We start from the raw sequence: 26,545 nt of genomic DNA, 5'->3' as shown, positions 1-26,545 counted from the left end.
TAAGTTTCATCCACATTATTAGGATTTTGTCACTTACTTTCTGAATAATAAAACAATAAAGTCCCTATTTGTAGCCTTTGCACATTCCCAGTTTATAAATTATCACATTGAAAATTTGTAACATGACAAATAACAATTTAACAATCTAGACAAATTACAAATCATCTCCATAATTGCCCTCTTCCAGAGGGTGTTTCAGGCCTTTATTTTATCCAGCCAAGATCAGTCTTGAATCCTGACTCCCTCATTCTACACATTAGCTACCCCTCTCATCTTGGGTGTTCTGTAAAAATTTGATAATCCTATGTCTTTATCTATGTCACTGACAAATGTGTTCAGCAGAATCTGTCCAAGACAAAACCCTGAGACATATCATTAGACTTCCCTGTGAGTTGACATTGATCCATTTAATCAACATTCATTTAGAAAGCTCATTTCCTGAGCTATTTACCCTTCAAAGTCTCTTCATCTTGTCCAGAAGGATTTCATGAAAGAAACTCGTCAAATGTCTTGCTGAAATCCATATACAACCTTCCCAGAGCATTTTTCTAATCCAGCTGTCTAAAGATCTCATTAAAAAAAGAAACGAAGTTAGCATGAACTACCTGTTCTTGGTTAACAAACTTACACTGGAGCCTCATGATCTTTCAGGGTCCACAAGCCAGCCATTTTGAATGACCTTTAAAACTCCTATTTGTAGCCTTTGCAGACTCCTTATCACACTGAAAATTTAACATGATAAATAACAATTTAACAATCTAGACAAATTATTAGCCACCTCCATAATACCCTATTCCAAAGAGTGTTTCAAGCCTGAACTGAAAATGACCTTGAGGGTCAAGCAGTTCATTTACAGGCAGTGCAACTGCCTCACTGTACAAAAGAGGAAACTGAGTTCCCGGGGAGCTGATGTAGACAGGATTCACAGCAAGAGCCTATTTTTTGGAATTCATTCTTTCACCAATGCATCACTCAGCTATCCGCCTTTCTCAAAAGCAGGACATTGCTTGTTTCGAGTCTTCTAGACCCTCATTCATTCTCCACAGGTATACAGAGAATATTGGTACCAATTTAGTGGGTTCATTCAGGATTCTGAGATATAATTTGTCTGAACCAATAGCTTTTACTCACAAATAGTCAGGTGTTTTATTACTATCTCTTCACATAGCTGGGCTTAAATTTCCCATCTAAATAATCTTCTCCTAGATAGTGAAGACAGAACTAAAGCAGAAATTAGGTAATTATGTGCTTTTCTCTCTCTCTCTGCTGTCTATCACTATATCAATCCACTCTCAGCAGAGGACCCAGCTCTCCTGAAATTCTATTTTCTCTGAACAAACCTTTCAAAATAGGTCCTTTCTCTTATCCTACTGCACTTTTATTATGGTTATCATAATTCATAATGAAGACTCCACAGGCATCAGCTTTTCCTAGAACCTCAGTTCATTCTAGACTTTTAGCCTTTCAGAAACTATTCCCTCAGCTCCATATATTTATCATTAATAAGAAAAATGTTAGAATGCAATTGAAGACTTTTCCTCTTAGATTAAATGGTAGATGGAGGGAGGGGGAGAAGACAAAAAACAAGAAAAAAAGGATTCATTCCAAATTTTACAACTTTTAAATTAAACTTTTCATGTTAGATGTTCTCAGATTATGAGGGAAGATCATGCCACTAATTTCAAATGTCAACTTGCAAAAACTCTAAAGGCATACTTTTAAAAACATGAAAGCAAACCATCCAAAATGATTTTGAAAAAGACTGCTCAAATGAGTTATATAAAACTAGAGTTACCTTCCTCCCATTCCAGAAAAAAACAAACAATGATTTTGTAATTCAAATAATAAAATGAACCTGTTTAAATCAACTCACCTGAATCATATTCATTGTTACCATTGGCTGGACTGTTACATTTCTCCAGTGACAAATGTGAAGTCTCTTGCATGTTGGAAACCAAGGATACACTGCTCTCCATTCAAGGAAAACTATTTTCTGCTCCCTATTTCATCCTGTGGGAATAGTTTCCTTTAAGAAAGAAAAGAAAAAAAAAACATTTAGGACAACAGAGCCACATAATAGGACATGTCAATCAAGTTGATTTCCTATTTCTCCTAAAGAAGAAATCCTGTCCTACTGCACTTTTAGTATGGCTATTAAAATTTAAAGTATTGATGAAGACTCCATAGTAATCAGGAACCCTGGGATCATTTCACTGACCAAAATAGAGCATGGTCAAACTCATAACTTCATCCAGCTTTTGGGACAGATGGCCATCATGTTCCTAAGAGGTGATAAATTCTAACTATACTATGATCAGTGTAATACATAAGAGTTCTGGAATGGAGTCAGGAAGAGCAGTTTCAGTCTTGCCTAGGCTACCTATTAGGAACATGGACCCCAGACAAGTCACTTTGCAAAATGTGGATAATAGTATAATCTACCTTGAAGGGTTATTGTCAGGATCAAATGAGATAATACATATGCCAAGAACTCTGCAGTACAGAACTTAAAACAATATAAAAAATATTATTACTGTTGTAAAGGAGGGACTGACCCATGAAGGCTTGGTTCTGTCCTCCCAAGTTGGTATTTGGAAGAAAGAACCAAAAAATGGTGGCTTTGAGTGATCTGTGGGAACAGGAGTTTTCTGCTGGACTGAATAGTCAGAAGAAATGATAACTCAAATGGTATTGGGCCAGAATTGAATCCAAGTACAAAAAGATCCACATGTCCCTCCCTAAAACCTCAACATCATCAGAAACTATACTCTGCCTCCTTTGGTAGCCCCAGAACTTAGCAGATTTGAGTTTAATAAATACTTTTAATCTCATGGACTTATCCCCCCCCACCTGTTAATGGTGCCTCTGATTCTTTTGTACTTTCTCTTTCTTGTGAACCAGCATCCTGAGATGAAAGTGCCAAGGGGATCCATCAATTGGAAAAAGTTATCAGGGAGTTAAGAGCAGAGGAGTTAACAGCAGCAGGAACAACAACGTCCATTCAGGACCCAGCATAGACACCAAACAATTCTGCTTTGCTCAGCCCAGCAGTGGCCTGCCCATCAGTCCAAACACCTTCAAGAAAGCAGCCTGTCAAGATGGCAGTGTGAAGGCAAGAATTCCCAGAAACTCATTCTCCAAAAAACTCCAAAAGGCATCAAAATTATGACTCTAGCCAAAGTTTAGAGGGGCAGAACCCCCCAGAAAGGCTGAGTGATACAACTTCCCAGTCCAAGACAACTTAAAAGTTCCACAAGAAAGGTCTGTTTCACCAGGATCAGGGGCTGGAAAGAACCATAGCTGCAGCACAGCCAGGCCAGGAGCCTGGGTCTGTGACAGAGAGGACATTTTCCAGACCTCTTGGCCCAGGGATCACCGGGGCCAGCTGGAAAGGGTGGTGATAGAGCTCTGCCACACCAGAGTGAGCACTGAGCAGAGCGCCAGCCTCAGACCAGCCCTGTGGTGAGAACCTGCAGTAGAAGTTGGTAGAGCCACCCAGCACATCCAGAGCTCTCACCCCATAGACAGTAAGGGGGTCAGGGAAGATTGTAGAGGTCTCTCTGCTCTCCCTGGAGCAGTACTCTGCTGTTTGCCCACACCCAAACCAGTTTGCAATCTGGGTCCCCATACCACCATAGCCGATCAGGAACCCTCCTCATAGCTCTAGGGCAGATGGGAGGGCCAATGGTCATCCACGTACCAGAGCACAGACAAGAGAGCAGTCAGAGCCTCTCATAAGACCCTGGAGGAATTAAGATCCCTGTGGGTTGTGCCAAAAAAACTCAAAGCCTTGGAAGTGTGGTAAATCAGTCATAGCCTGAAGAAATGAGTAAACAAAAGAAAAAGAAGAATCTGACCATTAAAAATATTACTTTGGTTCCATGGAAGATTCAGAAGATAACAAAAATCAAAGCTTCTGTATCCATATCCAACAAAAGAAATAGAAAATGGGCCCAGGCTATGGATGAGCTCCAAAAAAAAAACTTTTAAAAGCAATTAAGGGAGGTAGAGAAAAAATTGGGAGGAGAAATGAGAGCAATGCAGGTAAATAATAAAAATCAAATCAGCTTGGTGAAAGAAATTCAAAAAAATACTGAAGAAAATAATATGTTAAAAATCAGTTTAGGCCAAATGGAAAAAGCAACACAAAAGGCAAATGAGGAGAAGAATACCTTAAAAAGCAGAATTGGCCAGCTGGAAAAGGAGATAAAAAAGCTCTCTAAAGAAAATAACTCCTTCAAATGCAGGATGGAACTAAAGGAAATGGATGATGGTGAGAAATCAGGAAGAAATAAAAATAAAATATACCAAAAAAATTTAGAAGAAAATGTGAAATATCTCATTGGAAAAACAACTGACCTCAAAAACAGATCTAGAGATAATTTAAAAATTATTGGGCTACCTGAAAGTCACAACCAGGAAAAGTGCCTAGACTTCATTTTTCAACAAATAATACAGCAAAAGTGCCCTGAGGGGTGGCTAGGTGGTGCAGGGGATAAAGCACTGGCCCTGCAGTCAGGAGTACCTGAGTTCAAATCTGGCATCAGACACTTAATTACCTAGCTGTGTGGCCTTGGGCAGGCCACTTAACCCCATCTGCCTTGCAAAAAACTTAAAAAAAAAGTGCCCTGAGATCCTAGAAGCAGAGGGTAAAATAGAAATTGAGGGAATTCAGCGATCACCTCCTGAAAGAGATCCCAAAAGAAAAACTTCCAGGAAAATTATAGCCAAATTCCAAAACTCCCAAGTCAAAGAGAAAATGATAAAAACTGCCAGAAATAATTGATTCAACTACCTGGCTCTATAGTCAGGATTACACAGGATGTGCCAGCATCTACATTAAGGGTTCGTAGGGCTTGGAAAATGATATTCCGGAAGGCAAAAGATCTTGGTATACAAGCAAGAATCAACTACCCAGCAAAACTCAATATCCTCTTTCAGGGGAAAAGATGGATTTTCAAACTTTCCCATTGAAACAACCAGAGCCGAACAGAAAGTTTGATCTCTGGTGAACCATAGAGGGGGTGGATGAGAAGAACTAATTATAAGGAACTTGATGATGTTGAACTGTTTGTATTCATGCATGGGAAGAAGATTCTGATAACTCATATGAACTTTCTCATTTATAAGAGCAGTTGAAGGAACATATATAGTGAAGGCCCAAGAAGGAATTGCATATAATGGTATAATATAGCAAAAAGATGGAGTCAATGGGTGGTAAAGGAAAGTACTGAGAGGAAGAGAAAGGAGAGGAAGAAGGGGTTAAGATATTTCACATATGAGTGAAGAAAAAGATTTTGCGATGGAGTGGAACGGGGAAAGTGAGGGAAAATGAGTGAGCCTTTACTCTCATCAAAAGTGGCTCAGAGAGGAAATAACATACAAATTTAATAGGGTATAAAATATCCCTTACCCTAGAGAAAAATGAAAGTAAAGGGATGGAATACGGGGGGACAGAGGGAGCGAAGGAGGTAGTAGGTGACAGAAGAGAAGGAAGATTGTGGGAGAGGGTACTCAGACACAACACACTTTTGAACAGGGACAGGGTGTAAGGGGAGAGAGAGAGAGAGAGAGAGAGAGAGAGAGAGAGAGAATGGAATAGATGAGAGTGGGGAGGAATAGAGTAGAGAGAAATGCAACTTGTAATAGCATCTGTGGGAAAACTATTGAAGCAACTTCTCTGGTGGCTATGATAAAGGCAATTCATCCCAGAGACAGAGTCACTGGAATCTGAACACAGACTGAAATACACTTTTTTTCCTTTCTCACTACTCTTGAGATTTCACTTCTTTCTGATGAGGGGGCGGGGGGAGTTATATTTACTCTCACAAAAAGATTATTGTAATAATATAAAATAAATAAACCAATAAATGAATGAATGAATGAATGCCAAAAAAGAAAAAAAGAAGAAGGCAGTCTGGAGAGGAGGACTGTTAAAGCCATAAGATGAGAGGCACTCCTCAGACCCACATGTCCTCTGCCCAGGTTGGTACTTTAGGCTTGACCAGGGACTCTCAAAAGAGAGTGGGCTTCTCAGTTTACTGGATCACTTTGTAACTACTCTTCTTGCTATACCATCTCAGTAAATTATCATCTTATGAAAGCTATTTGATGTCAAATGACAGATCAATACTGGGGGGCCATACTCAAAGGGGACTCCTCAGAAGCCTCCAATCCCTCAGGGTTATCCCTAGACCCTAGAAGAGAACAGTAAAAACTCTCCCCCTCTGGGAACCTATCCTGCCAGGAAAAGAGGATGAGGGAAAGGAGAAACTAGAAGAGTGAGCCCAGGAGCGGGGAGAAGATACATTAAAATAATAATAATAATAATATCATTATTATCTTAGTTAAAATTAAAAAGAATCATCATGATTGATTTCACAGATAGCAAGAGTTTCAACACCAGCTCTTTAATACTAGGCAAGCCACCCAAAAGCATTTACTTTTTCCTCCTTTAACAATTATACAGGATTTGATGGTTTGATCTTCTCAATGAACATGTGAAGTTCTGCAGGTATTATCTCGTTTTAAGGTAGGTGACTGAATGGGTCAGCTTTATTTAAATACAAGTGTTTATCAATTGACTGCATTTTCCCCATATATCACAGGTTTTTTTTTTAACTGACTACAATAACCAGATAGGAAATTCCCAAATGTAAGCCATCATTAAACATTAGTTTATTATGATAAAAAATTTACTCCATATAACATTATGCTGAATACTCTTTGTTTAAATAATTTCAGTCTTATCCAATGCCTCATGACCACATTTTGGTAGGGTTTTCTTGGCATAGATACTGTAATGGTTTGTCATTTCTTTATGCAACTTATTTTAAAGATGGTGAAACTGAGGCAGTCAGGGTTAAGTGACTTGCCAATCCAGCTAGTCTTTGGCCAGATTTGAATTTATGAAGATGAGTCTTCCTGATTTGAAATCCTACACTTTATTCACTACACTGCTACTGAGCTCTTGACCCTTGCAAAACTTAAAGTCTAACACTGATGTTCAACAATTAAAGGCAATATCACAGGAACCAATGGCCCCAAAAATATAAGCTTGCTTTCTTCACAATCCCAAAGAGAGTATAAAAGGAAAGTCCAGTCTACTATTGCCAATGAATCATTTGATGAGCTCCATTCTTGTCATTTAATTCTGTTGTCCTCAGTTTCTTCATCTGTAAAATGAGCTGAAGAAGGAAATGAGTATCTCTGCCAAGAAATCCCCAAAAAGGGTTATGATGAGTCAAGCATGACCAAAAACAACTTGAACAACAACATTCCTGAATAATTAGTTCCTAAATATCATTAATTAAAAGGCAACTGCCTGATGGACAGATGGGTTTAACAGAGGACAGTCATATACACAGTACTGGGAACAGAAAATATTTACTCTGGGAAACCTAATTCTCTAAATCACTCATATGCTGATGGAGCAAAATTTTATTCTCCCCACTGTATTCTCTTACTATTTACATAAATATATGTGTGGATGTTTTGCTAATCATATCTTTCACAAAAAAAAAAAATCTCTTTAGGGACCAAGTTCTAAATTAAAACATTAACTAAAGTATGGCATCAGCTAAAACAGTTTAATATAGCATATATACATATATTTAAAGTTCTACGATAACAACCTATTGGGGAAGACCTAGTTTAAAAAGTGCCGACTGGTCAGCCAGGCAGGAGGGGATAGCTGAGGTCAAGGGCCCTCCTTGAGAATTCTTAGATTTGGAAGGGACATCAGAGCTTGTGCCTTATGGCAAATGCTCTCTACACTGTCCCCAGTAAAAGGTCATTCAGTCTTCACCTGAAAGCTTCAAGCCTTTCTCTAAAGCAGAACACCCCCCTTCTGAATCATTCTAAAATTTATATCTCTACAACTTCTACTCTCTGCTCCTAGTTTTGTCCTCCTAGACCAAGTAAAGCATGTCAAGAGAAGAACCTTCACATAACTGAGGACAGCCTCCTTCCCCAAGTCTTCTGCCAGTTCCTTCCAGCCTCTGAATCTCTTGACCATATATATGACTGGCTCTCCTTCACTGGTCATAAAATTAGATAAGCTGAATTATATGAGACACACTCTGGGGTTGGAGAATTGATTGGATCACTTCCCCTTACCACATTCTACCAACCCAAAGGACAGCATGGGTTGTTTATTGGATCAGCCTTCCCAGTGTCAAAATATAGAGCAGGAATAGAGCTGTCATGATCTGGTCATTAATGGGTGGGTAGACCAGCAGTCTAGAGACTTCCTCATTCCAAAACTTTATAATACAGAGATTTCATCAACTCTACTTTAGCTCCCCTAAAATGCTAGAACCCTCCATTAACATCAAGTGGCAAATACAACACAGCCTGCCACTAACAATAAGACTCGAACTTCTTTTTCTATTATTTTCTATTTTCTTTACATTTATTTTCCTTAAATTTTCTTAAATTAAAAAAATTTTTAGCTCTTCATTAACATCATGGTACTGGGATTGCCTCAAATATCACAATTCTAATTTCTGATATTTTTTCTATTACTTCTTATTTTCTTATTCTAGTATTTACTATTTTCCTTACATTTAAGGCTCAATGTTCAAGCAGCTAGGTGGCCAGTAGATTGAGCACCTGTCCCAGAGTCAGGAGAACCTAAGTTCAAATCTGGCCTCAGACACTTAATAATTGCCTAGCTGGGCAAGTCACTTAACCCCATTGCCTTAAATAATTTTTTTAAAGGCTCAATGTTGCTGTTCACTTATGGTACATACATATATAGCACATATGTCATCACCAATGTCCTTGGGATAACAGGGCACATGGAAAAAACACTAAGGTCACTGGGTACAAGTCATGGTCTGTGACCATGGCCAAAAGACATTTTAACGGGTTCCTGCCTCCTGAGGACCACAGTACGGAGTGCACAGGGCTATGCAGGAGACTGGGATTGAAAGAAGAGGCAGTCCTTCAACTGCATCAGCAACAGGGGCATTACCATCTTAGTGAACTAAATGGGCCCCATGCTTCACACAGGGAAAGGGTGAGGCCGCTGGCCCACCACCCCTTAAAAATGCTACTAAGCTGCCTGGCCTTGTGGAAAGTTGCCCAGTTTGCGCTCTCTATGAGTGGCATGACCCTACTAATGTCTTCCCCAGGAAAACAGCTCTGAGTAATAGAAATGGGGGGGGGGTGGAAGGAGGGGGAAACAAGGAATACTTTTAAGAAATGCTGCTATAAGAATGTGGGAAGCAGGGAGTATAAACTACATAGTAAATCATGGAAGAAAAGCACAGGAAAAAAAAATGAAAGTAACACTGATAGGGTGCTTCAGTTTCCAAAGAACTCTGACAACAACCACCCTGTGGAGCATGTCATTCTCTCAAATTCAGGAAATTGAGACTATTATACGTAACAAGACTGAGACTTGAGCCCAATTATCCAAGTATCTCCTTTTCAATGCAACTTCCTCAAACACTAGACAGTTTTCCTTTACTATTCAATTTCTCAGGTAATATTTATGACGTCCAACCTTGGCTCCAAAATTACATGAGAATTATTTCTGGTCTTTCCATCCAAATTAACTTGCAACATTTCTTCCCCATCTTTCTCCCCTCAAGGGTGTCCTTGAAGTTCATTTTACCTAGTTTTCACCTATATTCATTTATTCTATAAATGTTTACCAGATTATACTCATCAAAAAGTATAAAATCTTTTAGGAAGTAGAAGTCCACACATAATATATGCCCTGTCCCTTTTCCCCAAAACAGACAGTCCTGAAACTAATTCTTCTTGGGAGGTATGACAAAAGAGCTTATGTTAAATCTTCCATGCAGAAAAAAAAACTAAAAGCCCTTTACACTTTAATAAGGGATTTCTCCATGTTGCAGAAAAAATAATTATATCACCACAGCCTTCCCAAAGGCTGGGTTAGTTTTTTCTTTAAAAAAGGGATGGGGGGGGGGTAGCTTAGTGGTACAAAGAATCAAGTACTGTAGTCAGGAAGACTTGAGTTCAAACACGGTCTCAGGCATTAACAACCCTTGTGACCCTAGACAAGTCACTTATCCCTATTAGCTAAAAGAAAAAAAAAAATCATACTGGAAACTTTCCTCCAAATTCAAGTGGGCCACTAGGCAAAGGTTAAAATCACTGACCCTGCTTCCTGGTGACCCAAGTACAAAAAAATAGCCAAAAGGAATTAGGAGCTTCTTCCTCAGTCTTGGCAAACACAGAGGCCCAGCTGAATCAATGTAATATTCTATCACAAGATTATCAAATAGAACTAGAAGCCTCCTTAAAAGTCTATCAAATCCAACTCCCTCCCTTACAAATGAGACAAGTGAGAAAGAGAAAGGTTAAGTGACTTTCCTAGGAACACTTGGCTTCTGTTTAAAGTAGGATTTGAAATCAGATTCTCGTTACTCAAGTCCAACACTAATCACCACACGATCCAGCTGCTCCTTGCTGAATGTAATTTACCCTTGGTGAACATACTTTCCATTCTAAATAAACTTCCTTTAGCTTGTGCATTGTCAGAGCAAATATCTCACTTCAACTCACTCTCAATCTCTATGGACCCCTGTTGCTGCATCCTTAACTAATTTCTTCCATTATTGCTTCTTCCTTCCTTCCTCCATTCCCACTCGCTTCCACTCCACAGCTTCCGTGAGATTCCGGTTCTCAGACTCTCCTATCTGTGTAGCCTCAATCAGTCTAAAAATGCCTTTCTGAAAGGAGCTCAATTCTTACCTAAAAAGGTCAGGCAGGTTAGGCTTGTCTGTGGGGCTCAGGGGGCCTTCTCCTGCCCAAAGACCTCTCTACCCCCTTGCTGCTGAGTCAGGGGAAAATCAATGGCAACGTTTTCTTGGGGTTTTTTTGTCCTTTGATTCCTCTGGCTATTTTGTTTTCCATGGCTCAGCCATAGAAACAAAAAAAAAAAAAACACTTTAATAATTTTTTTTAACTAAAAAAACCAAAATGCCAAGAACAAGAAAGTTTCCATATATTTAACTAATAATAAATCAGCTACATATAAGTGGCTGACATGGCTCAGCCTATATAACATGTTCTCAGAGCGAGAGCTGATAATAAATACAAGGAAAGTAAAAAGGATCACCTCAGACCACCTTAAATGGCACTACTGCTGGACCTTTATAACCACATGTAGAGATAGAGGAATAGGATCCAATTAGAAAGGTGCATTTTTTTTAGCTAAGATCAGCATGAAAAGGTCATTCTGTATCTTAGGGAAAGGGGAAGAGTTTAATTAAAAGTATCCTTTTGCTAAACTGGTTTTTTTTAAGTGGTTTACTTGTGCATTTTAAAGTTTTAGTTTATTTTGTTGGCTAAATAAAAATAAAATCCCTTATGACTGAGTATTCAATAAATATTTGCCTTAAAAATTCCCTAGTTGCACATTCTGATGAAATGTGTTGTATACTGCTTTCATTATTTGCTCAAAAATTTCATAATCTTCGTATTTTCCTCTGCTAGTGAAGGTTGGTCTTCCTTGATCCCTCAATGGTACAATGGAAATAGTCAAAGGATCTAAGTTTAACTCCTAGTTCTGCTAGTTACTACCTAAAGGATGACAGGAAATAACATCTCAGAGCCTCAGTTTTTCTGAGTGTAAAAAATGAGGAAAGTTGATGATTGCCTACTGCAAAATCCCTTCCACATGCATTGAAAGCTACTACTCTCTTGTCATCACTTTCAATATCCTCAGGAAATATGAACCAATTTTAATATTAACCTAAGCAAAATAAAATTGGAAAAGTAAATCTGCTGAGGAATGGGGGGGTGTGGAAGAGACGGAGGAATGAAGCAAATATTATAAACACAACATCTACCATTCTGTATTATGCATTCTGGTTTTAGCATGGAAAAATCAAGAGTAGATAAGGCTTTGAAATATACTTGTTTATCAGTTATAAATTCTAGGATTTCTTGTAAACTATTCATATATATATCAATGACAAGAGAAAAAATCTTACCAAAAAACACACTGAGCCTGATATATACAACAACAAGGAGGCTATTTGTGTGAAATCTCACTAAATAAAGGAATATTATAGCCACAATTTTTGATGTTCTCTCAAAAATAAGCAGCCATGCCTAGAATACTTTTTTTAACTTTCCATTGAAAGAAAAAAATATTATTCACCACCACACCCCCCAAAAAAAGAACAGAAAACACTTTAATAAAAATGTTTTATCAAAAAAAAAACCAAAATGCCAAGAACAGGAGTTTCTATATATTTAACTAATAATAAATCAGCTAAATATAAGTGGCTAACATGATATTATTTTTAAAGGGGCTGATGTTTCTGCTATTTCTTTATGGCTATGATATTTATAAAATTGACTCTAATAAGAAAATGCATAAAGGCTAATCTGAGATAGTTTCTGCTTATTTTGTTTGTTTAAAGCATTAATTTAAGTGTAACAAATCATTAATTTCCAACTGAACTCATGGGTAACAATACCGAAGGAAAACAGAACTTAGTGGCTTAATTAAACTTATTTTTAAAATTATTTTTGTTGGGAATTTTTATTATTGGACCAGATCAATGAGAACTCCCAGAAAGGTATAATAACAGGTCCAGCATCTGCTCTGTGGTATCAAAAAGTTAAAAGTGGCTTATGCAAGGTAACATAGCTACTATTTGTCACAAATGGAACTTGAATCCGGGTTTTCCTGAGTCCAGGACAGGCTCTCTGGACCTAAGTCATGACCATTGCCTCTTGAAAATTAATAGAAAGGAAATAAATGATGACTAATCAGTCTGGGAGCCATTTAATTATCATTAGTCTATGTGCAATTAGATCAACTACCAAATCAATATTAAATTTGAAGAATAAAGATGGAGAAATTCTACAACTCTTTACACAATTAGACCAAGAAAAAATGAGAAAGAGATACAAGTAAAAACAATGACTGAAATTACCATAATTCCTTGGCAAAGTTTAACTGGAACCAAGTCATCATGAGGAAGAGTCCAGAATAAGACTGAAATCACCTGAGACAACAAGCATTAATCATGCTACCACATATGAAAGTCATGAGAGTACCCATGCAGAAGACGAGTCCATTAAGTCACTAAGTTAAAGATATAAGCTACGTGGTTATTGGGTTAAAAAAAAAAAAAGACAAAACATTAGAGAAGATGATGTTGGTAAGAGCTCGTTGTGAAAACTCATCCAAGACAGATCATCCCAAGAGTTTTTAGATGAAATTTTTAGTTGACATATTCTCAGCATTCTGTTATGAGAAAGTGATAATAGTATTTAAAGGGGAAATCAAGAAAACTTCCAGAGAGCACATGAAAAAAAAAAAATTCTAGAGACATAATTTTGCCCAATTACAAATTAATAAATCTGACAGTCTAAGTAAAGTAGGTGAATATATATACAAAATTAAAAATTTCCAGATTAAAGAGAAAATAGAATATGTAATAACCCTTAGAAAAAGAAACTAAACAAGCCATATGAAGCTCTCCAAGGAAAAATTCCCAAGAGTAAATGTAATCACAAGTGAGTACTACCAAACATTTAATAAATAATCAATATAAAGTATTTGGGAAAATATAATTTGGGAAGCAAAGGAATCCTTTCAAATTCCTTTTATAACACAAACTGGCACTGATGCCTAAACCAAGAGCAAAAACAGAGAAAGAAAATTATAGATAAAATTCCTTAATGAATAGTGATGAAAAATATTTAACAAATTACTAGCGATACTAGTAATAACATTATAGCAATATAGCACAAAGACTATAAATAAGGATCAGGTGAGATTTATGTCAAGAATTACGTCAAGAATGAAGGGCTAGTTTAATATTATAAAGACTATCGGTATAACTTATCATATCAATAGCAAAACCAACAAAAATCTTATGATTATCAATAAATTCAGAAAAGGCTTTTGACAAAATGCAACATTCATTCTTATTAAAAACACTAGAAACCATAGAAAATCAACTAAAAAACTAGTTGAAATAATTAACAAATTTAGAAAAATTAAAGGATATAGAATAAAACCCACATAAATTATCAGCATTTCTACATATTAGTAACAAAATCCAGCTGCAAGAGAAAGAGAAATTTCATTAAAATCACTGCAGACATTATAAAATACTTCACACAAATAAAGACAGATCTAAACAACAAGAGAAATAATAAATACTCATAGGTAAGCCAAGCCAATATAATAAAATGATAATTCTACCCAAATTTTTTTACTTATTCAATAAAACTACCAAAAAAATTTCATAGTTAGGAAAAATAATAAAATTCATCTGAAAGGGCAGCCAGGTGGTGCAGTGAATAAAGCACCAAGCCTGGATATGGCCTCAGACACTTAATAATTGCCTAGCTGTGTGACCTTGGGCAAGTCACTTAAACCATATTGCCTTAAATAATTTTTTTTCAAAAATCATCTGAAAGAAGAAAAAAGTAAAAGAAAATCAAGGGAATCAATTAAAAAATGTGTGAAGAAAGGTAGTCTCTAGAAGTGCCAGATCTCAAACTGTATTATAAAGCTTTAATGATCAAAACAATTTGGCACTGACCAAGAAACAAAGTGTGGATCAGTGGAATAGATTAGTATACATTACACTGTAGTAAATAACCATAGAAAATCAGTGTTTGATAAAACAAAACGATCCAAGTTTTTTAAACAAAAATTCACTATTTGACAAAAATTGCTGGAAAAACTAGAGAGTGAAGTGGTTTGGCAGAAATTACAACATCCTTCCAAGATAAGTCAGAATATGTACATGATTTAGACAGAAAGAGTGATGCCATAAGTAAATTAGGGGAGCATGGAAAATTTTACCAGACAGATCTCTGGATAAAGAGTTTATAATCAAAAAACAGAATTAGAGGATCAGGGGATTAAAAAATGGATAATCTTAACATTAAATAAAAAAGCTTTTGAATAAACAAAACCAATGCTATTAAAATTAGAAGGAAAGAAGAAAACTAGGAGGGTAGGGGAGTTTCTCTAATTAAATGCCCCATTTCTCAAATAGAGAGGTGAATTTAATTTATAAGAATGCAAGTCATTTCCCCAATTGATAAATGGTCAAAAGATATGAAGAGGCAGTTTTAGCTATAGTCATATGAAAAAAAGTGCTCTAAATCACTACTGACTAGAGAAAGGAAAAGTAAAACTGAGGTACTACCTCATACCTATCATGCTGATTAATATGACAGAATAGAAAAACTTCAAATGTTGGAGGAGATATGAAATGAAAATTTGGGGGTACTAATGTACTGTTGGTAGAGTTGTGAACTGATCCATCCATTCTGGAGAACAATCTGGCATTATGGTCAAAGGGCTAGACAACTATGCATAATAATACCCTTTGACAGAACAATACCACTACTAAGTCTGTATCCCAAGAGTTGAAAGAAAAAGGAAAAGGACCTATATAAATAAATATATATATAGCAGCTTTTTTGTGTGTGTGATCAAAGAATTAGAAATTGAAGAGATGCCCATTATTAAGAAATGGCTAAACAAGTTATGGCATGTGACTGTGATGGAATATATAGATATAGATACAGATACAAATACATATAGATATAAATAGATATAGATAAAGATATATAGATATAGACATAGACAGATATAGACATAGACATAGATAAATATAGATGAGATAGACATAGATATAGATATAGATGATGATGATGATGATGAGAGAGAGAGAGAGAGAGAGAGTGAGTTAGTTTCTGGCCTTTCCTAAGATCATCCATCTGAAACTGAATGCGGCAGCTATCTTCTGATTCAACCACTTCATTTTACATGTACAAAGCCAACCTTGTACTTTCAGAAGATAGATTAGAACTCAGATCCTTTGACTTTAAAACACTCTCCTCCATTACACCATACTCTCAGAGAAAATTAACAAAATCAGTTAATAAATATGAGTGGAGGTAAGAGAGAGAGGAAAGAAGAATAACACTGTTCTTTTCCACCTTTAGGAAGGCTTCCAAATTGCTTCATTAGTTTATTGGGTTTTGTCCACAAAAAAAAAAAAATTCCTCTTGCCCAGGTCCAATTACTAACTACTTTCAAAATAACTTGCCCCTCTCCCTCCTTTGAAATGTCTATTATCTCCTAACCAGTATTCCCAGCTTTTCTACTCTTCAAAATGTTACCAATCTAAAGGTTCCAATACAAGGAATCAAACTGAGATGAGATTCTCCTCCCCAGGCCCAGTCAGTCGGGGGGGAAGGAGCCCTATGAAATCAAAGGAACATTTTTTTAAGACACTATGATAGGTAGGATTCAATACAATATAATGTGCACAGTGAAACAATGAGACACAGTGTTTAGAAAACACACATATTTATAAATTTATAAAACACTCATATTGACATTACAACTATAAAATAAAAATCTTAACTAATAGAAAGGTGACCTAAGCACTTCTCTAAGAGGTAAATATAAGAATTGGGAATTTGTAGACTGTCAAGTATTTTGGAAAATATCGATTTTTTTCTTCTGCAAAGAAGTTAGCCCATAAACTGTCATTTTATTCAAGGTGAACTGCTTGTTCATGTAGTATGATCCTCTCCTCTTTACCAGTTCTTATGTGTCAGTGTTAACTTCAACCTTTCTTCTAACCTCCTAAATCAAACCATTTCATCTAATATTTATCAGCCCTACTATGTCCCAAGACATCATCATTTGGGACAACAGGGAAATAAAGACAAGTTCTGACCAGGAAAATAATTCCAAAATAACTGTTTTGTCTCTAACAGGCCAATCTCATTACAATAGACAATCTAATATCCTCTGATTCTGTTGAGGATTGCCACTTCTATTGTTTTCAGATTCCCTTCTTCAAGAAAATATTCATGATCAAGAGATATAAATCTTCTAAGTAATCTAAAAAAATCTTTGATTTCTTGATTCCCAAGTCAACTATTACAACATACTTTTTGCTATACTCCTTCAAGTCAAATTTTACAATAAACTCAATATTTTTTACAATTTTTACAATAAAGTCAATGAACATCAAAATATATGCTGACATAAAAAGGTCTATGAAGAACCTGACATGATAAACCAATAAGTTAACATAATATCAGCAAACTATCTACTGCACAGACCACATAACTCTCTTCATTCCATTCATCATCTTGTTCATCCTCACTCCTTTAAACTATCACATTCACTGAGACCTGCAAATCTAGAACTTACTGTGCATTGCTAATGGACAATATTTCTTAATGAGTGATGACTTCTTAATACTATAATTAAATTATTGAAAGTTTATGGGTATCAGAAAGAGCATACACTGTGACTAGGCTGGATTTACAACAAGAATGTAGGACTGGTTCAAGGTTAGAAAAACTATAAATATAATTAACCATATCAATAGCAAAAACAACAAAAAAAATAGCAAAAACAACAAAAATTAAAGGATTATCAACAGATGAAAAAAGATTTGACCAAAAAAATCATTCCAATTTTTAAAAACCTAGAAAGCATAGGAATGGGTAGAGCTTTTCTGGGGATAAACCAGAAGCCTTTCCAATAAGATCAGAAATGGAACAACCACTGTCCTTTGCTAGTATTATTATTCAATATTGTATTAGAAATGCTGGTAGGGCGGCTAGGTGGCGCAGTGGATAGAGCATCAGGTCTGGAGTCTGGAGTACCTGGGTTCAAATCCGACCTCAGAAACTTAATAATTACCTAGCCGTGTGGCCTTGGGCAAGCCACTTAACCCCATTGCCTTGCAAAAACAAACAAACAAAAGAAATGCTGGCAGTAGAAATATGACTAGAAAAAAGAAATTAGAAATTAAAGGAATTAGGGGCGGCTAGGTGGTGCAGTGGATAGAGCACCGGCCCTGGAGTCAAGAGTACTTGAGTTCAAATCCGACCTCAGACACTTAATAATTACTTAGCTGTGTGGCCTTGGGCAAGCACTTAACCCCGTTTACCTTGCAAAAAAAAAAAACCTAAAAAAAAATTAAAGGAATTAGCAAAGGCAAAAAGAAACAAAACTATCACTTTTATGGATAAGATGGTTTACTTAAATAATGCTATAGAGTCAACTAAAAAATAGCTAAAACAATCAACAACTCTAAAAAGACTGTAGGACATGAAATAAGCCCATTTAAATCATCAGTATTTCCACATATTATCAACTAAATCTGGCAACAAAAGAAAGAGAAATTTCATTTAAAATAACTATAGATGGGCAGCTAGATGACACAGCAGATAGAACACTGGCCCTGGAGTCAGGAGGACCTGAGTTCAAAAGACAAAATGGGAGTCAGGAAGACCCGTGTTCAAATCTGACCTCAGACACTTAATAATTATTTAGACAGTATAAAAACCCTGGAAATCTATCTAACAACACACACATAAACATAGGAACTCTATAGGTACATAACTACAAAATATTCTTGATACAACTAATAACAGATAAAATAATTGAAAAATATTTTTATGGACAGGTCAAATCAATACAATAAAAATGACTTACTACCTAAATTAATTTATTTGTTGAATGCCATGCCAATAAATGTACCAAAGAATTTAATATTTCAATACATCTGGAAGAACAAAGGTAAAGCATATTAGGACAAATCAAGTCTAACAATACCAGATCTCCAGCCATACTAACAAAGCAGTAATTATCAAAACAATTTTGTACTAAATAAGAATTTGAGTGATCAATGGAAAAGATTAAGTATACAATATACAGAAGCAAATGAACAACTTAACCTTGTGTTTAATAAACCCAAAGATTCAAACTAATGGGGCAAAAACTCACTGACAAAACTGGGAAAATTGCAGACAATAGGCATGGACAAACATTTTACACTCAAAATTTACACTCAACAAAAACTCAAAATGAGTACCTAATTAAGACATCACAGGCAACTTAGAGGAGAATGGCAGAAACTACCTCTCAGATATATGAACAGGGCAACAGTTTTTGATCAAACAAGAAAGAGAAAGCCACAGGAATTAAATGGGTAACTTTGACTTGTACAAACAAAAAAATCAATGCAGTCAAAATTTGAAGAAAATCAGGAACCTAGAAGAAAACTTTCTCTGATAAAGATCTCATTTATCAAATACATAGAAGACTGATGAAAATTTATAAAAAGAAAATAAGTCATTCCCCAACTCAAAACTAATTAAAGAATATGAATAGGCAGTTTTCAGAGAAAAAAACCAAAACTACCAAGAATCATATAAAAAAATGTTCTAAATCACTAATACTAAGAAATAAAAACCAAAACAACTCAGATTAATTAAAACACCTCACACTGATCAAATTGGCTAAAATGACAAGTGCTAGAAGAGAGGTGGAAAAAGAGATAAACTAAGGCAGTACTGGCAGAGGTAGGAGCTGGTCTAATCACTCCAGAGAACAATTTGCAACTCCATCCAAAAACCTATAAAGCTCTACATACCCTTTTAATCTAGCAATACCACCCACTCCTAAATCTATACCCTGAGGGGTTCATACAATATGTACAATAATATTATGGCAGCTTTTTCTGGTGACAAAGAACTGGAAAATGAGATGACCACCAATCGGGGGACAACTGAACAAGTCATGGTTTACGCATATAATGGAATATAGTTGTGATATAAGAAATGATTAAAGGTATAGTTTCAGAAAAACATAGATTTATATGTACTGATGCAAACTATAGCCAGCAGATCAGAGAACAAAGTCTACAGCAACAACCATAATATAAAGATAAATAACTGTGATAGACTTAACTGATGAATACAATGATTCTCCAGCACTTCAAAGGACTCAGGTTGAAAAAAGCCTATCTACCTCCTGATAGAGAACTGAGGGTCTCAGAATACAGACTGAAGCATAATTTTTTTCCTTTATTTTTGTTGCCTTTCCTGCCACTTTTTAAAAATATGGCTAACATGGAAAGGGAAGTTAAATAGCAGATAGAACACTAGACCTGGAATCAGAAGACTGATCTTTCTGAGTTCAAATCTGACCTCAAACATTTACAAGCTGGAGGACCCTGGACGAGTCACTTAACCTTGTTTGCCTCAGTTTTCTCATCTATAAAGTAAGCTGGAGAAGTATCTTTTTGCCAAGAAAAACCCAAACAGGGTCATGGAAGATTCAGGCATGAATGAAAATAACTAAACAAGGGCAAAGGAACAACAGAGGAAAAGGGAGGGGGGACATTTTAATGACTTCATACACATACACACACACACACACACACACACACACACACACAAATATATATATATATATATATATATATAATGGATTTCATATTTCTTAATATCTCAATGGGAATGGAGGGAAGAAGAGTAAAACTGAATTTTTTTATTTTAATACCTTCTAGAAGGAAGGGAAGGAAGGAGAGGGGAGGGAGGGAGGAAGGAAGGAAGGAAAAGAAGGAAGGAAGGGAGGGAGGGAGGAAGGAAGGAAGGAAGGAAGGAAGGAAGGAAGGAAGGAAGGAAGGAAGGAAGGAAGGAAGGAAGGGAGGAGGGAGGGAGGAGGGAGGGAAGAAAGGAAGGAGGAGGGAGGGAAGGAAGGAAGAAGAGAGGGAGGGGAAGGAAGAGAGGAAAGGAGGGAAGAAATGAAGAAAGGCAGGAAGAAGGAGGAAGGGAGGGATGGATGGATAGATGAATGGATGGAAGGAAGGAAGGAAGGAAGGAAGGAAGGAAGGAAGGAAGGAAGGAAGGAAGGAAGGGGGAAGGAAGGGAGAGGAAAGGAAGAAAGGAAAACTTTATTAAATGCTGGAATATGTAACTCTTTTGGGAAATGATTATATGAAAATCTGAATTCAGAAAATTAATGAGACACCAAAGCAAAAAGAAGCAAAAATTCCAGAAGCTTTCCTAAGCAGCAAACAATGTCCCTGCAAAGCAGAGATGTGGTAACCAGGAACAGACAGGCAGCCTTAGGGTACAAACTTAATAACAAAACACTGTCAAACAAATAGGGAAGGTAAGTATAGAGCGTGCTACAAAATAGGCAAGAACATTGTAGGAGAAAAAAAAACTCCAGGTATCATCCTAGACAGGATACAAAGGAATGGGCAGTACCCCCTAAGTAGCTCTAGGTTGGATTTTATTTGGGCCCCAAACTGTTCCTTGATACAGAGTATACACAAAAGAGCATCCTTTAACAGTATCAGTCTCCCACTCAGCAGTCCATTGAGCTAGAACAATTGTATTAGACTAGCTATGAACTAATTTATCCCCATCTGGAGGAAGAAAAACAAAACAAAACTCACAAAAAAATCCTTCAAAATCTGATAAACACTTTATAAAAATTAACCTTCATGTATTTCTTTCCCTTAATCCTAATTCATCATACCAAAAATTACTAATCTGTAAACATAAAAATACATATGTACAATGCCAATATGACTATTTGCTGCTAAGGTGAAGGGGAGAGAGGGAGGGTGGAAGGAAATTTTTTAACTTAAAAATATACCGGCCTTGGAGTCAGGAGTACCTGGGTCCAAATCCGGTCTCAGACACTTAATAATTACCCAGCTGTGTGGCCTTGGGCAAGCCACTTAACCCCATTTGCCTTACAAAAAAATGTGTGTGTGTGTGTGTGTGTGTGTGTGTGTGTGTGTGTGTGTGTGTGTGTGTGTATCAATGAAAATAAATAATTTTTTAGAAATAACATTAGTCTCTGTGAGAAAGTATGTAGTTCCAACCAGTGGTGATGTTTGTCCCTTTGTACTTGAAGAAAACCCGGACATCAGGGGGATGATGCCATGACAAGTACATGAACTGGATTTGAGTGAGGGGGTTCTGTGCTAAGTCCCCAGTCTCACTTTCTCCTCCAGTTATCCAAGTCCAGTGACCAGATATGAACCAGGATGACTGGAAATGACCCTGGATTCCAGGCAGAGGGTTAGGTGACTTGCCCAAGGTCACACAGATAAGTATAATCTCCAGTGTCTGAGGCCAAATTTGAACTCGGGTCCTGTTGATTCCAGGGTCGATATGCCAACAACTGTATCAACCTAGTTGGCCCAGCTCTAAATCAGAGAACATCATCTCAGGAGAATCATAACTTGAGGTAACACATGGAAAGATACAAGATGAGAGCGAGCTGATTCAATTACCCACAAAGGCTTATACAAAGATACCATCAAGAATGTGTAGGAATGGAAGAGGAAGAAGGTCAAGTCCCACAATAAAAACAATGAAACAGCCCAAGCAAAGGTGCCATTTGAAAGTGGTAATAATACCACATTTGTATTTTCTCATATAGACTTTTCCCTAATTCAGACTTGACTAACCACAAAGTTGTCTAAATTAGTCACTATTGAGGAACAGTTTGAGAGCAAAGAGTTTGTAAGTTCTGTCTGACAGGAAAGTGTGGAACTTAAAAGTGAGAACTTATAAAATTCCAGTTATCCTTAGAAATCACAGGTTTTCAAAAAAAACAGAACTCATGTGACATGCAGAGAAATTCAAAATGATTACTAAAAACCAGCTTGGAAGAAGAATTTGTGAGTAAAAAATTCAAGCAAACTGAAAAACTTAAGAGGACCCTGATGGAAATTCTCAGTCACTTTAGCTCTGGCCTCAGTTTCCCCTTCAGATAGCATGGGAAGTAACAGAAATCCCTCTCAAGAATATCCACTATTGATTAATATCTTTGATGATAAAAATCAATGTATTGAGTAGCATTATTATTATTGTGGATTGCCTTCTAGTAACAGTCAACCTGTCAACTGAGATCACTGATAATAACCAAAAACATATCTTCTACTCTTATTCGCCAACTTCAAATATTTCCATGGAGAGACTCAAGCCTGCTTCCATCATCAAATAAAATAAGCTTACTATTTATTGGCAGTAAATTAGTAGAAATTCAACATCCCCAACAAAGCAATCTATTCTTTTTTCCAGATGGCCTCATTGGTTTTCATTCAAAACAGACTGAAATTAGAGATAAATTTGCTGCTACCAAGCACTAGAAATTTTTTTCTTACAATCAAATTCACACCTTAATGCCAAGAAACATAGTATGAAATGATAAGAGCACTGGTGCTACTTGACCTTAGTTCTCAAAGAGGACGACGACAAGAGGAGGTGATGTCATGACTTATTGAAGTGAAGCCAGGCTGTGCAAGATGCTCCCTCTTCTCCTACAGAGCCCTTTAAGTCCAATGGCCAGAGAGAGATTCAGAAGACTGGAAATGGGTCAGATGCAATGGGAGACCCAGACACACCTTTTTAAGCTAAGGTCTAACCCAGGTTTCACAGTTTGCTTAACAGCAATTAAGTCTAGGTGATGGTGTTTGTCCTTGACTAGTTAAGAAATGAGACAAGGATGGCCCCCTTTGATCAAGTCTTTTATTTAGTCAAAACAACAAAACAAAGCAATGGAGGGGGAGGCAAAAGAGAAATAATTACTATTTACTATAACTATTACAATTTACACTCAGAGCCTTTGGAATTCAAAGAGGCTTGGACCAATCCATGAAAGCCAGAATTTGGGTTTAAGGTATGGTCCGTTAAAAAAAAAAAATCTAGCCCATAAGCCCCCTGGATATTTTGAGGTGTTTCAGGGATCAAATTTATATTCCTTTGGGCAGAGCACTCACAGGAAAAATTATGATTCTCTCCCTGATACACTGAAGGCATGACATCATCTCCCTAATATCACAATGCTCTTTGAGAATGAAGGGCAAACAACAATCAACCATCTTTGAATAACAGAAGCTACCCCACTAGGAACCCAGCCAGCCAGCTCCAGCAGTTGAAAGTGGTAAAACCACCCAAACCCACCTACCACCTACCTCCTCCCTCAGTCCATACAGTCAAGAACCCAGTTATGGCTCATGCCATGGTCTGACAGCCTACAATTCCCATAATAACAACAAAAGACAATGAATGATAAGCCACACCATAGCTTTAGACCTCCCCATCAAATAGCATGCTAGTGCCTGGTGAGCTGTATTATTAAATTTGTTGTTCAAATATGGAATATATGAAATGAGAAGCTCAAGGCAGTAAAATTGTAGTACATACAAAAAAAAGAAAAATTTCAATCAGCAGAGTGCAGACTTGATTTCCAGTTCTTTGAAAAGCTATTTTTTTTCTTGCCTCCCCTTCTGTATTAACCTGAGTGCCCACCAGGAACCCAATCCTGCTCTTTGCTCTTCATACTTGGGGGGGAGGGCGGAAATCCCCACCCTTCAATGGTTGAACAGTTAGTAATGCGTGCCACTTCTCACCCTCCAAGACCCTACAGTCTACATCATCAGTCATACTGTTCCTCAAAATAAAACAATTCTAGACCCAACTGAGACCTTGAGTTCACCCAGGCCAACTTTCTCAATTTAAAAATGAGGTCCAAAAAGCTTGTGATTTTCTCAGACTTCTAAAGGAAGTCAGTATCCTACCTAATCAATTAACTCAACACTCAGCAGTAATAGAGCATATAGTAGATGCTTAATAAACGGGGACTGATTAGTTGAATAAACTAATTAAATCATAATGTAGGAAGCTCACACTTCTTATCAGTTTAAAAAATGATGCCCAAAATGAGGGGAAACATCACTGCATCAGATTTTCTTTACTTCTTAAGAGTAACTTGGATATTCAGATAAAGCATAGCTGGGTTAGGGCTACTCATCTTAAAGTGGGCCATTCAGTTACATCAAACAAATCACCAAAGGAAGGATTCTAGCCAATGTGATAGTCAAAAATTTCCACTGAAGTTAACTCTGATTATTGGTAGGAGGAAGGAATTGTCAAATCTCTACTTATAGAGAAACAAATATTTGATGTTATTTAATTAGTATTATTATCACAATAAATTTAAACCAATGGTAATATGCTCCAGACAAACAAAATTGAAAAGTGATGACATTTTTTAAGATGAAATAGTAATAAAAATGTAAAAGTAACATGAATAAATATAACCAATAAAAATTATTCAAGTATTCCTAACAAAAAATCAGAATTGCTTCTCAGTTGAAATTTTTAAAATTAAATTCCTTATCGTGATATATTTAAATTTATATATTGCATAAATGTGTATTACATATAGCTATTTCAGCATATGTATTTTGTACATATGTATATACGTGTACATACAATGTATATAAGTGTACCTACATAGATGTTGCAGATTATTTTCAAAGGTTTTGTAGAAATGGAAAAGTAGGGGTATAAGCAAGGGGTAATTGGTATTTTTCCAATCAGTTTTTAATCTAATAATCCTCCCACCTGCCTTCTATGTCTCTAACCTTTCCCCACTCCAATCCACTCACCACAAAGCAGTCATTGTATACAAAGGGTCTAAAGGTCAGCTGTATCCTTGGCCATCACCTGTTGGGAAATGTATGGAATGGAATGGAAATGTTGTGAATTATCTTCACCTGGTGTCCTTGAACCCTAGAGTCTTGTCTTGCTAAGTGCCATGGGAGTAGGAGTAGATTAGGGTCTGGGTAGGACATTTAAGCTTTGGTGTTTTGGTAAATAAATGGATCACTTGGAGATCTTGATGGAGTACATGTCTCCTTTGTAATCCTTGTCTCCTACCCCTCCAATGCTTGCCTGGGGAAGATTGATGGAGTCTGGAACTGGGACTCAACATAAGAGTCTGGAAAAAGGGACTCAGCAATCACCAGTCTTTTTGACTTTTGTAATTATCACTGACTTCAATGACCCAGGAAAAGAAAATCAGGCTGACAATTCTTCCTCACTTAAATCTCATTCCCCTGGAAATCAAGACATCACCCATGATATTATTATCCTCTACAAAAACATAGGAACAACAACAACAATAACAATAGCCTGTCAACAGGTTAAGATTTAGAGTTAATGTATACCCATAGTTTTTCCCCTGTAGAAGGAAACTTCTTGAGGGGAGTTCTTTTATTTGTTGTCTTGGCACTCACATAGAATATCAATTAGCATTTGTTGAACTGAAATGAAAATTTCATCTGATTTTTTTAAATGAATTGAATAAACATCTTATTTTTTTCTAAGCATGTCTTCCTAAATATATCAGCTTGGTATCCCTCAAGGGGTATTAATTCATTCAATCAATCTACAACTACCTATTGGATTCTAAGAAAAGCAGAGAATACTGCCCATGCTTACAAGCTACTTTTTTTTTAGGGGGTTTTTTTTGCAAGGCAAATGGGGTTAAGTGGCTTGCCCAAGGCCACACAGTTAGGTAATTATTAAGTGTCTGAGGCCGCATTTGAACTCAGGTCCTCCTGACTCCAAGGCCAGTGCTCTATCCACTGCACCACCTAACTGCCCCTTACAGCTACTTTTTGATTTACTGATTGACTGGTGGCTCAGTCTACATTTACTGTTTCTAAAATGAGAGCCTAGATGGGCCTGAAATCCCTTTCCAGGTCCTTCACAAATCTACATTCCTAAGACCAGTAAAAATAGAAGAAAAGAGCATTTCAGACAGAAGGTAATGCATGCAAAGGAACAAGTAGAAAAAGTTACAGACTCACAGGTATGGAGTGGAAAGTGACCAAAGGGGTCTTCTAATTTAATTTTCTCATTTTACAAATGAGGAAACCCCAAAATT

At 36.7% G+C, this 26,545-nt stretch overlaps 1 protein-coding gene across 1 annotated transcript in view; it reads right to left on the bottom strand.

Moving 5' to 3' along the window:
• The window catches only part of SFMBT2 (Scm like with four mbt domains 2), a 386,915-nt gene that overhangs the window by 245,569 nt on the left and 114,801 nt on the right, over positions 1-26,545 (bottom strand). The window contains exon 2 of the mRNA XM_074194176.1: positions 1,874-2,026. Coding sequence (XP_074050277.1) covers positions 1,874-1,976 — 103 coding nt within the window. The 5' untranslated portion in view covers positions 1,977-2,026. The remainder of the gene's footprint in view (positions 1-1,873; positions 2,027-26,545) is intronic.

The sequence above is a fragment of the Macrotis lagotis genome, chromosome 7 (genome assembly GCF_037893015.1).
Source record: "Macrotis lagotis isolate mMagLag1 chromosome 7, bilby.v1.9.chrom.fasta, whole genome shotgun sequence".
Lineage (NCBI taxonomy): Eukaryota > Metazoa > Chordata > Mammalia > Peramelemorphia > Peramelidae > Macrotis > Macrotis lagotis.
This window is presented reverse-complemented; position numbering and strand designations above follow the sequence as displayed.